At 32.6% G+C, this 14,989-nt stretch overlaps 2 protein-coding genes across 2 annotated transcripts; one reads left to right on the top strand and one right to left on the bottom strand.

Moving 5' to 3' along the window:
* Positions 1-1,853: 1,853 nt before the first annotated feature.
* On the top strand, positions 1,854-12,781 carry nSMase (neutral sphingomyelinase). Its single transcript, XM_085958547.1, has 6 exons — positions 1,854-2,072; positions 2,495-2,668; positions 9,106-9,289; positions 10,194-10,348; positions 10,460-10,658; positions 11,861-12,781. Exons 1-6 carry the CDS (start codon positions 1,930-1,932, stop codon positions 12,293-12,295), a joined length of 1,290 nt encoding a protein of 429 aa, XP_085814673.1. The 5' UTR covers positions 1,854-1,929; the 3' UTR covers positions 12,296-12,781.
* Positions 4,213-8,327, bottom strand: LOC147064074 (uncharacterized). Its single transcript, XM_085958544.1, has one exon. It carries the CDS (start codon positions 6,142-6,144, stop codon positions 4,231-4,233), a length of 1,914 nt encoding a protein of 637 aa, XP_085814670.1. The 5' UTR covers positions 6,145-8,327; the 3' UTR covers positions 4,213-4,230.
* Positions 12,782-14,989: the final 2,208 nt, after the last annotated feature.

The raw sequence follows: 14,989 nt of genomic DNA, 5'->3' as shown, positions 1-14,989 counted from the left end.
TATTTACAAAAAGGGCTAAAGGGGCTACAAGTCCAGGACCTTAAATTAGTAGGTCTCCGGAACCTGAAAAATAATTTGAAATCACAAAAGAACCTTACAGCGAAGGAATACACAAATGTACGAGCTTCTAGAATTTTGAAGATAAGAGCCCAATTCTAAGAAAATTGACGAAAAATAAGTGATTTTGCAAAAATGAGTAGTTATCCATTTAAAAAAAACCAACATTTTAATGTTGTATTGGGGTGGGGGAGTAATGTGTATTAGCGCAGAGCCTCTTTAAGTATAAATGAAACCCTGATTATTAGGCATATCGCGCTTATGATATCCGAAAAATATTTAACATAATTTGATATTTTTGAATGATTATTCAGCGCTCCGGTTCGTAAGATTTTCTATTTCGAGCACTGCATAAAATACCTAGTTTGTTTCACAAAATAAGAACCATTCGTCACTCATTGTAAAACATTGTTAACTGAATTTTGACAACTAGACATATTGGTAAAAATGTTTTCACTGAGGTTCCATTGAAACAAATCAAATTATACCATAGACAATATATGTACAAATTGTATGGGTAGAAAGTAAACCGGAAACGGTTTGAGATTTGCCGAAATTTGAAATTTAGATGATAAGCTTTATTCGACATTTATATATCGTGAGATGTTCATATTAATATTTTAGACACTTATACCTTACACCATAGGAGTCCACTTGAATTATGTAGGTATATTATAGCTTAATAATCAATACCTAGATATTATTCATAAGTAACCATACGCGAACAAAAAACCGCTTTTGGTCTTATAATCCAATGACATTAATATGGACGAATCATCTGGAAAAGAAAATGACACTCACTTTATTGTCGGGTCTGCCGAATGGCATAATCTGTTATAACGCCGTTACAATAAAGGTGATATTGCTATAAATTCCAGATGCTTTTTGTTGGGTCTGCCGAATGGTTCGGTTCGAACGGGTTTGCTCAAATGAACATTGACATTAGAAACACTGCTCTAACCCCAATGCGTGATATCGCATAATGATATTGCGTGACGTCTACCTATACATGCGAATGCGCAAATTTACTTGTTAGCTACTGTATTGAGTGCGTCGTCCATTAATAATGTCATTGTTATTATCCCAAAATTCTAGCCATATTTTCTATGCAAAAAGTTCGATTTAATATCATTACCCAGACCAACAATTTATTTTCATTTTATTTATGTTTTGTAACGGAAATTCTAAACTACAAACTATGTTAAATCATCCCGGAATGATCAGGTTTTATATTATCTAACAAATTTTATCAATTTATGTTTGATTGTCGCAAGTCACAATATTATCATAATATCATTATCGACACGAAAACAATCAACAAGTGAGCGATTATGAAAAGCTTTGGGCAAAGTATTTTTTAAAAACCTTTGTCATAGGTACTTATAAGTCTTAAAAATGAGCTAAATGGCTATATATTCCTTGTACATTTAAAATAAATTAATACGACAGTTAAATTTGTGTTATTGTAGACGTCGAGCTAAGGAAGTTAGAATTTCATAACAAGTTGACATCTCCGTAAATGTGTCGCTGTTTCAGAGACAAATAGGTTGTTGAATTAATTTTAAGTACTGGCAACACTAAATAGTCGTTAAAAATCGCGTTCCCGACTTCCCGTGGAAGTGGAAATTCTGCCAAATGGTCCGAGATCCAACCGTTGGTTGAATTCCATAGATAAGATACTTATTGAATTCGTTGGATTTGTTCGATTCAAGTTCAGTAGAACGAACCTGCACAAAGAAAGGGTAGAAATTCACAAATCTCAAATTGACCGCGCCCGCGGTCTCTCTTTGAATAATTATTATGGATGACAATTTAAGGATCATAGTAAAGATTATCTAATCATTATGATCATCATAGTATTTTGGTAAAACAATGTGGGAATGTTTTTTCGTTTTTGTCGTCAACATTATTGCGAGTACTTCTTTATTTCAACAACAGCCGAGTGTCGACGTTTTTGACAGTTGCAAAATGCAACAAAATGAATACGAAGTTAATGTTATCACACTAAATTGCTGGTTAGTTATATATCTACCACTTATATATTTAATGCGGTCTCTCAATTACAACTTTAGATCTTATGTGCAACGCAATCGGTGGAGCCTTTCCAGATTAATTTTGTCTAATAATTAAAGTGTTTACCTTCCTAAAAGTATGGAACCATCCAACATCTTAGTAGCCTTCAATAATTATTTTGGGGATAAAAATAATATTGTAAGCATTGCTTAAATAAAAATCTATACCTATACACTAGGTACCACATTTTTTCATAATCTAAGATTTCTACTTTAATAGGTACTACTTTGTTGGCTGCAGTGATTTAAATTAGATCTTAAATTTAGTAGGTAGTTTAAAGGTCTAAATTCCACTTGAACAAACAGCCTTTCAAATAAATAAAAGTGTGATTTATTGTGAATGTTAAAGTTTTACTCATTTTTAGGGGTATTCCTTATGTATCCAAGGACAGAAATGAGAGAATGACTGCCATTGCTGCATACTTATCCAAAGGACTTCATGATATTGTATGCTTACAAGAAGTATGGGATGAGGGAGATTTCAACCTTATAAAAAATCAAGTCATCAATGTTTTACCATATTCCCATTATTTTTATAGGTCAGTATAATAGCATCATTATAATATAATAAATAAAAAGGCTGTTTTCCCTCGGACAGACCTCCTAAAAAGTGAAGAAACATTATTCTTAATATTGTTACAAACATGTTACTAAATCATTGAAGTGTTTATTATAGCTTTTAATATATGAGTTGTCAACGAAAATAACAAATTGCTTTAAGGTTTTTGTGAGAAAAGAGAATAAATTTATATTAGCACACTCCATGTGACATCACGAAATAATAACACAATTTTTTGAAATTCTATGGGGTATTATAAAAAGTATTACAACATTCAATTGTCTAATATCATGTTTTAATAATCAAATACTATTATTACCTATCCTAAGACATTTTGGAAAACGCACTAACTGCTCATTTTATCGACAATTTATTGATTTTTACATCTTCACTTCGATATGTGCGCTACCAAATTATCTACCGACTGAATTGAACAAATTTGAGAAATATATGATGATTTCACAGAAACGTGACATTTAAAATCCACATTTTCGTACATACTGTATTCGATCCGCCATATTACTATTCACATTCAACGGAATGACGTTTTCGTCGCTTAAGACCTTCTTATCTTTTATTGACAAATGGAACCGATTATGGCGAACATCATTTTTTTCCAGTGGGAAAACTATAATCTTGGTACAATTCACTGTGTACATATTGTTTGATAGCGCCTTCACTGGGTTTTTCCATAGACTTACGGTAAGGAATATTCGAAATTCGATTTTTTTTAAATTCTTCTTTATTTGAAATGATAAAAAAAATAGTGTATTAATAAGCTATTAAGGTAAAGGCACTAATGGTTGACACATTAAGAAAAAAAATCTGTTTTTTTTTATATAGAACACATATTTATTCATATATTTAAAAATCCGATATCTTAATCACTGCACAAAACCCTTACTTATTATATTATAATGAGAAGAAATAAGCAATAATCAAATACCCTTTTCAATTAAACATTTTTGGATCCTATCTTTTATCACCAATGCTTGACATGGCAAAAAAGATGAATCACTAATAATTGACACCTTAAGACACTAATAGTTGACACGGAATATTTTGGTATAATTTTCATGTAAATATTTTCTCCTTGCCTTTTCTGCTACCTCCGTATTCATTAACCGTCAACCTCAATCGGTGACTCAAATTTATATTTAATCCTGTCACCAGTTATAATCATATTTGGCGGGGACAGGGCTCTAGCTATCTGTGTTACATTGATAACACTTATATCTGATTCACTTTCCTTGAAAATTGTTTTTGTATTGCCATGACCTCCAGATCATTTTCATTAAATATCTTTTGGACAATGCAGACATATTTGTGATATTTCTTTTTACCAGGGAATTTAACGAGTATGTAATCACCTTGTTGTAAGTTTTTATACTCGGTATTATTTTCCTCTAGCTCTATATTATCACTTTCTGCATCTTTATCGGAGTCTATATCATCAATACTATCTCCCGAATCTATCCACTCTTCGTCAGTACTTGTATCACTACCATATTCAATCTTGTTAGTTTTCTTTTTCATAGTCTTTTAAGTTGTATTCTGCTTATTGATAAGCTTTTGGTTTTTAATTTCTTCATTGAGATGTTTTTTCTTTCTTCTTTCCTCTGCCTTCCTTTTCCTTTCTTCTTCAATCGCAGATTTCTTATTTTCTTTGTCTTCGTGGTATTTTTGCCAATGAGTGGATGAAATGACTGAGGGAATTTTCTGTTTTTTCCTTTTGTTAATATTTTGTTTAGGCTCAGGCCAAAACAAAGCTCTTTTGAATGGGCTTGGAATTAACACGTTAGAAGTTGAAGGTCTAGCAGGAGTTGCTTGTGAAGTCGCTTGACTTGTTAATGGAACTTTAGGATCGTTATGTTCATTTTGCTTACTAAGAGTTTTAGGATCGGGTAATGTATTTTCTGTCTGGTCTTCATTAATGGGATCAGGCATGGTGTTTTCATTAATGGCATCAGGTATGGTGTTTTCATGGGCTATATCTTCTAAAATACACTCATTTGCAGTAGCTGGTAAAGATTGATCAATCGCTGTTTTCCCTGCTATTTCATCTTTTTTCTGTTTTAATAGAGATTTAGTTTTTTTATATAATTGAAATAAAGACAAATCTTGGTTCATTCCCAGCCACCCATCACGACTATTAAAAGCCATAATTTTATCTTTGTCAACATATTTTTCCATAAAGTTAATTCCTTCTTCCAGTTCTTTGATCAATGTCTTGTGTGCGAAATAATCTGTATTGATCATTGTGTCTCCATTGTCATCACAACAAACTGCATCAGGATTCCATGGCAATAGACCACATTTACGAAAACCGTTCTGCAAAATTGATGGTACCAATGTGTCTTCTATTACCCTTTTTAACAAAGGACAAAAGTGTATTTTTCTCAAAGTTGGTGAGTCAATGTTATCTATACGCCACTGATGCACTGCACTTTTCCATGTTCCTTTCAGGCTCCGGAAAACAGCTACATCCATTGGTTGTAGTAAATGTGTGGCATTGGGATATAGTGCAATCAAAATAATCCCATTTTCAGAACAGAACTTACTCACATGGAAGGTCAAGTGAGATGTATGCCCGTCCATAAACAGAATGACTGGCTTAGGAATCTTATTTTCTTCCAACCATGTATTAAATATATTGCAGATGTATTCATAAAATGTTTCACCTGTCATCCAGCCACTATCAGAACGTCCAATGCCCCAAGACCCAGGCACTGAGAGACACAAATCTCTCGGTATTCGTTCATACTTAAAGATCACCATGGGATGTATAACATCGCCAGCAGCGTTTCCCCCGAGGAGTACAGTAAGGCATTCTTTTTCATCTGAGTTAACTTGTTGATAAACCGACTTTTCTCCTTTAGCTGCCAGTACTTTGTTACCCTTGGGGTTTAGCAAAAACGCAGTTTCATCCACATTAAATAGGCGGCGGGGGTCTTCAAAAATATTATCAACATTGTTTTCTGTTAAATAAGTAATTACCTCTGCAAACCAATTTCTCAATTGAAGGTTTGTTACCGAGGCTCTGGTAGATGTCAAATTTTGAGAGACTCGAGTAATAAGGTCCGGATGACGTTTTAAAAAGCTTTGATACCATCGCTTACCAGGTCTACCATTAGTAAAGGGGGTCTCAAATTTTAAATCATCCACTATTTTCTTTACGCTGTCTTGCAGCTGAATTTTTGTGATAGGAAAGCCAGCTTTTGCAACATTTTTTACCCATGTTACCAACATTGCTTCTATTTCTTCGGATACGTATGAACTTCTTCCCATTTGACGCTTTATAGGAGTTTTACCTTTAACTTTATATAAAAGTGTAATTCTAGGCACACCATGTTTTTTTGAAGCTGTTGCAGTTGGAATGCCTTGCCTAACATCCTGTATAGCTGCCTCCATATCTGCTTCCGAGTATCGAAACATTTGTCCTTTTATAGGCGGCATTTTTCTTGAGGCAGTTTCTCCGTCTTCTGTGGAACCAAAAATTTACATACCTATTATTTAATTTACCTAGTAGTTGACACATTAAATTTACCTAGTAGTTGACACATGTCTACTATTGGATAGGATGGACGAAAAATATTATTTCTTATAGGAATCAAAACAGAATGAAAATATATGCTGAAATTATTGAAAAATGACTCTTAATGCAACTTTAATGTCATCACTAATAATTGACATACCCTGTCAACTATTAGGTTTTCTTTATTTTTGTGGTTCAATAATTGACACCCATCCATTTCAGGCATAAATTTAAATGTATTATCACGAAAACCCTTCAAATCTACACTCTATTATATACTATCACATGTAAGATACCAAAAAACAGAAGTGAAAACATATTAAGTAATAATTGCTTACCTGGAAAAGTACTGTGTTCTTAATTTTTTCGGTAAGAAATTTCAACACACGTGCTCACGCTGACACATACTTTGCAATACTATTCGTCACTTTAACGGTTTGGCTTACGAAGAAATGAGTTTTCACTGGTTCATCACAGGTGGCATTGTGCATATTTTAAAGCTATTTTCGAATCAATACATGCACAGGCGTTCTTATTTGAAACAATATATTCCGAAAATGTCAACCATTAGTGCACTGTCAACCATTAGTGCCTTTACCTTAACACACAATTTTTTTTATTGAATAATTACCTAAATATATTTGAGGCTACCAATTTCCATAGATTGCAATAGTCATAATTTATGCCAAATTTGAATCTATTGAAGACAAAATTGCCATTGCAAATAATGAAACAAATTGATATCGTTATTTTAAACTTAAACAATCTGACATTAGTGAAAGACATCGTATTATAACAACGGGTGATATTATAATATTATAATATCTACATATTTATATCAATCCATTATGGGCTCCGCAACCTGATGCTACTCCTATTGGTTATACAAATTGTTATAGTTATCAAAATTTGTGATATTGTATAATATCTACCTATTTTTATCGTCCATATCATTATCGATCTGGACCAATCCACTGCTGGATAAAGGCCTCCTCAACTTAATTCTACTCCTTTCTGTCACATGAATTGTTATATTTATCAAAATCGGTAATATTATATATCTACCTATCTGTTTATAATGCCATTATCATCACGAGCCTGAATCAATCCACTGCTGGACGAAGGCCTCTCTAAGTTAATTGTATTCCTGTTAGTCATATGAATTTTTATATTTATCAAAATTGCTGATGTTATATCTACCTATTCATATCTTCATCATCATCATCATCAACCAGGATCAATCCACTGCTGTATGAAGGTTATCCCGACCTAAGTTTACTCCGCTTGGTCATATGAATTGCTATTTATCAAAATCGGTGTTATTATAATATACCCTATCTTTTTATAACGCCATTATCATCATTAACCCACTATTAGATGAAGGCTTCTCTAAGTTGATTGCATTCCTGTCGGTCATATTATTTGCAACTAGATTGTTATATACGTGCGTCACTATGCAAATCAATATGAAACAAAGAGATTAGATGGTGCTAACAGAGAGGGCCTAAAAATTTGAGTCTGGTGCATTTTTGCCAACCAAAAATCTATTACAATGAAATTTCAAACCAATTTAGTATTTTCAAGTTTCATTTTTAAGAGTATTTTCATTATGAAAAGTTTCCGCAATAAGGGTTTAATTTTCGGCAGATGCCTATATACATATAAGTATATATAAATCTCGAAAGTGCCGAAATGCGAAATTCAGTTCAATGAAAGCAATATTATATATTAATAACAATTCTTCGTATAGGCATATAACGGCATCTTTTCTATGGAAATAAACTTCTGAAAAGGTTTACCTATTTCCTGTGCTGTTTGCAAAAGTTGCGAGATGACTAAACTTGTACCTAATTTCATACATTGACTGGTGATCCTTTTTTTGCTTCAATTTCATACATTTAGGCTCTATCTCTATGGAATTTTTTTCAACATTTTGGTATAAACCCCTTTTTAATTCTCGAGGATTCATTTCAATATATCAATATCGGCTTTGCTAAGACAAATAAATAGGTATTAATAACAATTTGCAACATCACATGATAGCAATTTGAAAAATGGGTTTATTCAAAGATGTTTTATCATTTTATATTTTTCATTCAACTATTGTGCCAAAAAAAAAAATTAACTTCGTCACGGAATAACCTTTTATGACATACTTTTGAGTCACTAAAGATAACATTCTAAACAATCAAACCCCATAAAGTACCCATTTCACCATAAGATCCCTAACGCTAGATATATTATCTTAATAAGCACACATGTTATTTCATTTACATGTAACTTTTTGTAGGTGTTTCTTCCATACCAGAAAATATAGTAATATGTATTGACAAACTATACAATCCCATTCTCCATCACTAGATTCTAGGGCCTTCGATGACTAGACAAACATTTTGTACAATAACCGTAATTTACAAATAACAATTAATTCTTGAGATAAGAAGACTACCAGATACCTCACTACAGTGTATAGTTGTACACGGTATTAATCTTTTGGACATTTTTTTTCAGGCAGAATATCTTCCAAATTATACTGAGATTCATTTAGCATATAGGTCTAGCGATCTTTTTTTTGTTAGCATTAGTCACAAAATAACCCGAAATACATTGGTGATGCAAATGTCGAAATTCAAAATGCACAATATTATTTATAGTTGCTTAAATCTTGTTATTTTGTCTAATGAAATAAATTCTAACTAATCACAGGTTCTTACCGTTCTTTGCATGCTAAGACATAATATATCCATTGAAATGTTTTCTATTTCCAGTGCCAGTATAGAGTTTGTAATTAAATTTAAATTGTTAACATTGTGATGTTAGTATTGAAGTTGATGGTTTTACCAGCAGAATATTTAGAGCTGATTTTTTCTTTTATTATATAGTGGTGTCATGGGATCGGGAGTCTGCATACTGTCAAAATGGCTGATTGAGGAAGCCTTCTTCCATGCGTGGCCTCTGAATGGATATGTTCACATGATACATCATGGAGACTGGTTCGGTGGAAAAGGCGTCGGTCTCTGCAGGATCAAGCATAATGATTTAAACATTAACGTTTACTCGGCACATGTGAGTGAAATAGTTTATTTTCTGTAATATTTTGTATTCGAACCTGGGTCCCACGACATTATAAACCGGTGTAAGCTGCTGGACTATCATTGGTGAGATAACATAGACTAGGCAAAAACAATTATTTACTAATGACAAGAAGTGTGATGCAATTAGAAAACCCTTCTATATTTTACCATAATGCAACTAATTAAATACTTAAGTGATATTTTTCTTCAATTTCATGTTCGGATTCTTTAAGAAATATGAAGAAAAAAAGAAAGAGTTTTATTTTTCTCTACAGTTGGGTTCCAAAATTGTGTCTCGACTGACTGAAAATATTTTGTCCTTCGCATCAAAAATGTTTACTTTTTGTCCTCGGAGTGATAAACATACTTTTACGATACATTTGTGAACATGTCAGTAATATTTGCAATTTTTGACAACTATGAAATGTTTGAATTGTGAATTTATGGGAAATGGTCCAGAGAATCTGCCAACAACTCTTGCCGCAGTTCAACATTCTAACCAGGACATTACGTTGTGAGGACACCGGAATTTTGAATTCAAAAGCGGGATCGAGTGGTGGCATGTTTACACATACAATAATTTTAAATTATCGCGACTTAGTCTATTGAATACATCAACAAAATTAAATAATTCAAGAAAATTAGATTATCGTTAACGATGCTATCAAATAGGTTAACTGCATAATAGACAGCATCATATTACGTCACATTCGTTCTCGAAATAGAAAGAAACGTTTTAAAAGAAAAATTGCTCTTCGGGTGTCTTTTATAATATTTCTTGTGCAATCTTGTGTCAGTTTGTGTTTTTAAAAACTACATTAATTATTTCACCCTACATTTTTCCTTATGAAATATGTATTCCTAATTTGATATACTTTTAATGTTTTATGTTTCAGTTACATGCTGAATATAGTGCTGATGATATATATCTTGCCCATAGAGTATTACAGGCATTCAACACGGCACAATTTATTAAATTGACATCATCAAGCGCTGATCTTATCGTGTTGGCAGGAGATTTGAACATACAGCCGCATGATTTAGCTTACAGGTATAATTATCATCATCTTTCTCCATACCCATCCGTGACCGTGACCTCATGTAAATCTTATGTCTATTAATTAAAATATTAAATGTCTCTTTTTCTCTGTTTCTTTTGTAGAATAATCTGTCAAACGGCTCGATTAATGGATTCCTGTGCAGCTGCCTTAATTTCGAACAATATTGGTTTAAAACATATGTGTGAGTTAGGGACAAATGAGAGAGATGGTAACAGCTATACTGATCCGAACGAAGGCCGCAAATACCCTAAAGGAAAAAGAATTGACTACATACTCTATCATTCAGGGAAGGACTACTCGGTTAGTAGAAAAAAAAATTACAGTAAAACTAAGACTATAATATAAACAATTACGTTTTCATTGTTACTTCTGAAAACTTTGAACACATAAGGATTTGAGAAGTCAGTTTAATCACTAGTCAACTGATATTTGAATAAACAGACTAAAGACAGAAACACATTATTATCACATCACGTGACCTCATGTGCTAGACCCACAAAACTGCAAAACCGACAACCCACAAAAACATTGTCAATTACTTATCATTTGTAGCTTTCTTTCTAATCACTAAAAACGAAAATATATGAGATCATGTGATTAAAACACACAGTAGGAGTTCCATTGAATTAGATATGCTATAATAGCTTTAAAATCAATACTTATTATTCATAAGTCATCGTATGCAAACAAGAAACCCCTTTCTAAAGCCACTCTCTTCCAGTTTAGGATGCCCAAAGTCTTTAAATCCAACTTGACACTATCCTTCTTATGAATAGAAATTATGTTTTAGAATAATATCTTATGCATTTATAATTAAAACATTGATAAAGTTACCATTAAATTATTAAAGCCGCGTTGACACGGTCCAAGTACGATCCAAGTAGACTTGGATAGGAATAATTAGTATGAAGATATCTCATCAAAGTAACAGCTTCATACTATTTATTCCTATCCAAGTTAACTTGGATGGCACTCGATCCAAGTACACTTGGACTAAGTGCCATCCAAGTGCACTCGTATGTGATATCTTCATACTAATTATTCCTATCAAAGCTACTTGGACCGCGTCCTACTCATCCAAGTTAACTTGGATAGGAATAAATAGTATGGAGCTGTCACTTGGATAGGAATAAATAGTATGAAGCTGTCACTTGGATGAGACATCTTCATACTAATTATTCCTATCCAAGTCTACTTGGATCGTACTTGGACCGTGTCAACGCGGCTTAATTAAACTATTGATTTATTATTAATCAATTTATATTGTGGAATTTTCAAATTTTTTGGCAGGTATGTCAATTAAAAATATTTCTAAATTTCTTTTTTTCTTTTTTTAAATGGGAACAATTTTAATCACAAGTACAACATTGCTGTGATGGACGGCTCCACGATGTCATTAACGTTTTTGAAATGTCTGATCTAAATTTTTACATAGATATTGAAATTCAATGAAAGCATGTTTTAAAAACAATCATAACAATTATGCCCTTTTCATTTTACAGGCTGATGTCATCAATTATAGCCTGCCAATAGGTGAAAAAGTTCCTAACCGCTCTTTTTCATATTCGGATCATGATGCTGTGTCCTCCGTTTTAAGTATTAACAAATCTTTTTCTCGCAATACCGATAATACATACCCAAAAGATTATGTTGACACTTTGGTAAGTGCTATAGATGTGTGTCACGGTGCCATTTCTACGTTGAAGTACTCAGGACGAAAATATCTCATATATGCATTGAGTATCTTTCTTCTTCTTTTGTGCACTGTGGGTATGGCGGAGACCACGTATCTTGACATTCCGAGACTATTAATTGTTGCCGTTCTGTTTTATTTTTTATTTATGGGAACACTGTGGAACTCCATGGAATGGAATGGTGTTCTAGCCGGACAGAAGTCTCTAGAGATTATTTATCAAAATTTAATGAAGTCTCAATAAAGAAAGTGCCGACAGTGATTGTAACAAGCCTGTTAATGTAGTCTTTGTTGCTGGAATCATTAATTCTATTTTATGGTCATATCACTTAAACATTTGTCTTTTAAGAAAAATGTAATTCTAATTAACTCATTTAGTGATAACACCGCGGTTTGGAGCAGTTGGCCATTCGATATAATTAACGTGTTGTTTAAATGTGGTAATTAAAATGTAATTAAAACTTCAGCAGTGATTGTGTTGATTGTGGTAAGACAAAAAAGCGTCGAATTTTTATAATATATTTGTAAGTTCAAAAGTAGTAACGTTAATTAGCAATTGATAGTAACGACTTGTCTTACTTTATGAAAAGTATAACTTGTGAACAAGGAACTAAGCATATCCACTGAATTGAAGCATTGCATTTTTATATAGAACAAATTCTGTTAGATAATATAACAAATTTAAGGAAAACAATAAAATCAAATAATATGTAAATGAAATGATTGGCTCAATATGTATATTATGAATTTTTAAAACAAAACATGTTGAAGTTCTTTCAGGCTACTGGTTTTCAAATGTATTAGTACAATGTACTATAATATACTAACATTAATATCTACTAACTTATTATTATGTATGTATAAATTTTTTATAATTTTCCATTGAGATCAGTTTTTTAGTCTGGCTTTTGCCTTTCAGCATTATCAGACTATGTATGCCTACCTATCAAATGTATAAAACTAACAAATTTAATACTGATATTATGTTACTATCAGGGCTTTGAACCGTTATTTTTTTTCATTTCGGCTCAAGTAAAAAAATATTTATATCAGTTCGATTCCGGTTTTCGTTCTGAAAAAAAATAACAGTTTTTCCGGTTTTCGGTTCAGCTCTTAATTTTTAAATGTTTTTATTTGTATTAAAAAATCTACCATAATTTAGAACATTTTATGGCATGTGTATGATAGCCCGGTGCCATAAATTTTTAAAATAATATATAAATTATGAGAATTTGTCGAGATGTGTTACGACAACTGAAGTGGTGAGTAAGATCATTTTAACGCGCGTGTTTGGACATGTTCGGTTCCGGTTTTCGTTCTGACAAAAATAACAGTTTTTCCAGATTTTGGTTCAGTTCGAAGCCCTAGTTTATATACTGTAGAACCTTATTCTATTCAGATTTATTTTTGATCACCATTTTCGTATGAGTAAAAAAAGTGAATTTTAAAAAATTACTATTAGAAGGGCTGGACATAAAATGGATGTTTTATAATTTTTTCAATTATCTGGATTTATCGTTGACCAAACTATCTTCATCTCCAATTTGTCCGAATAATCGAGGTTCTACTGTACATACTATGTATGTTAATTGAATTTCCATAAAGTACCATCAGTGCTTTCCAACCTGGTTCTTTGGAGATTAAATAGACACCATTTCAATTAATAAATAGCAGCAGTTAGGCAGAGGCTACCTGAGACTATAAAATGTTTTAAGTGTTCTGCCAAACAAAAAAGGTTGTACATCACTGGTCTATAGACATATTACTATATTCTTACAACCGTGCCACTTCTATATTGAGGCCAATATGTCATAGTGTGGAAGGATGTAAGCGGTGGACATTGAGATATTCAGGAAAGATAAGGGGAGTTGTAGTGAGTAGGTATTCGTACTATAAATCTTTTCTAGTAACTTAGGGCCGTATGCATGAGATTCCCAAATACTTTATAAGCTAAACACTGCTCCTTTGCTTGCATGAGTGCAAATGTAATCAATTGTTTAGTGACGTCACGAATGTGACGTCATATGTGTTATGGCATCCATATAATGGCAAACTTATAAAATTTTATTCCCCGAGATTAATTTAAAATTTTGAAATTGTAAATGTGTCTTAAAGTGTTAGAAATAGACCTTGAATTTCAATTTCAATTTATTTATTTTACATATTGTGGACATTACAAATTATAAGTTTAAGACTTTCACAACATGACATTTAGAAACAAAGAAATATTATTAAAACAGTTTTATGTACATAACACAAGAGATAGATCAGTATTAAGTTATTCTACAGTATAAATGTGTAAATACAAAAAATATTAAGTATATAGGTACAAGGAAATACACCGGATGAGTTAAGCAGACCCTATTTTAAGAATTTAAAAAACAACGTCCACCTAAATTCACCCTCACGTAAGTGGAATATATCAATATCCGAAGCGATTTCATTAAACATGGTTATTGCCCTCCCAATTGGCATTACTAATGGCAGGTTAGTTCTGCACCGTGGGAGAACAAACAACGGAGGCCCTCGATTCCTAAGGTAATTATCAGAGACACACAAGCCAACACCACCAAGAATGGCAGAGTTCACATTTACGCCGCGTATAAGTCTGAAAAAATATGTAGCTAAATAAAGATCCCTTCTAAATTTTAAGCTACAGTATGTAAGCATCCCTAAGAGAAAATCAGTCGGATAGAGCCACGGATAATATCCATACAGCCGAAAGTAAAGGAGTCTTAAAAATTTCTTTTGGACTCTCCACCATAAGGGCGTACTTCAACTGATGCGGGGCCCAAACGACAGACCCACTCTGAAGTCTGCTTCTAACTAAGGAGTTAAAGAGAATTTTTAGTACCGTAACATCCGAAAAGACCCGGGAAGTACGCAAGACAAAGCCCAACATCTTTAGCGCCTTTTTACAAATGGTATCTATATGACC

Source organism: Rhyacophila brunnea, unplaced genomic scaffold (genome assembly GCF_057557595.1).
Source record: "Rhyacophila brunnea isolate RB1 unplaced genomic scaffold, BYU_Rbru_1.0 scaffold_8, whole genome shotgun sequence".
Lineage (NCBI taxonomy): Eukaryota > Metazoa > Arthropoda > Insecta > Trichoptera > Rhyacophilidae > Rhyacophila > Rhyacophila brunnea.
This window is presented reverse-complemented; position numbering and strand designations above follow the sequence as displayed.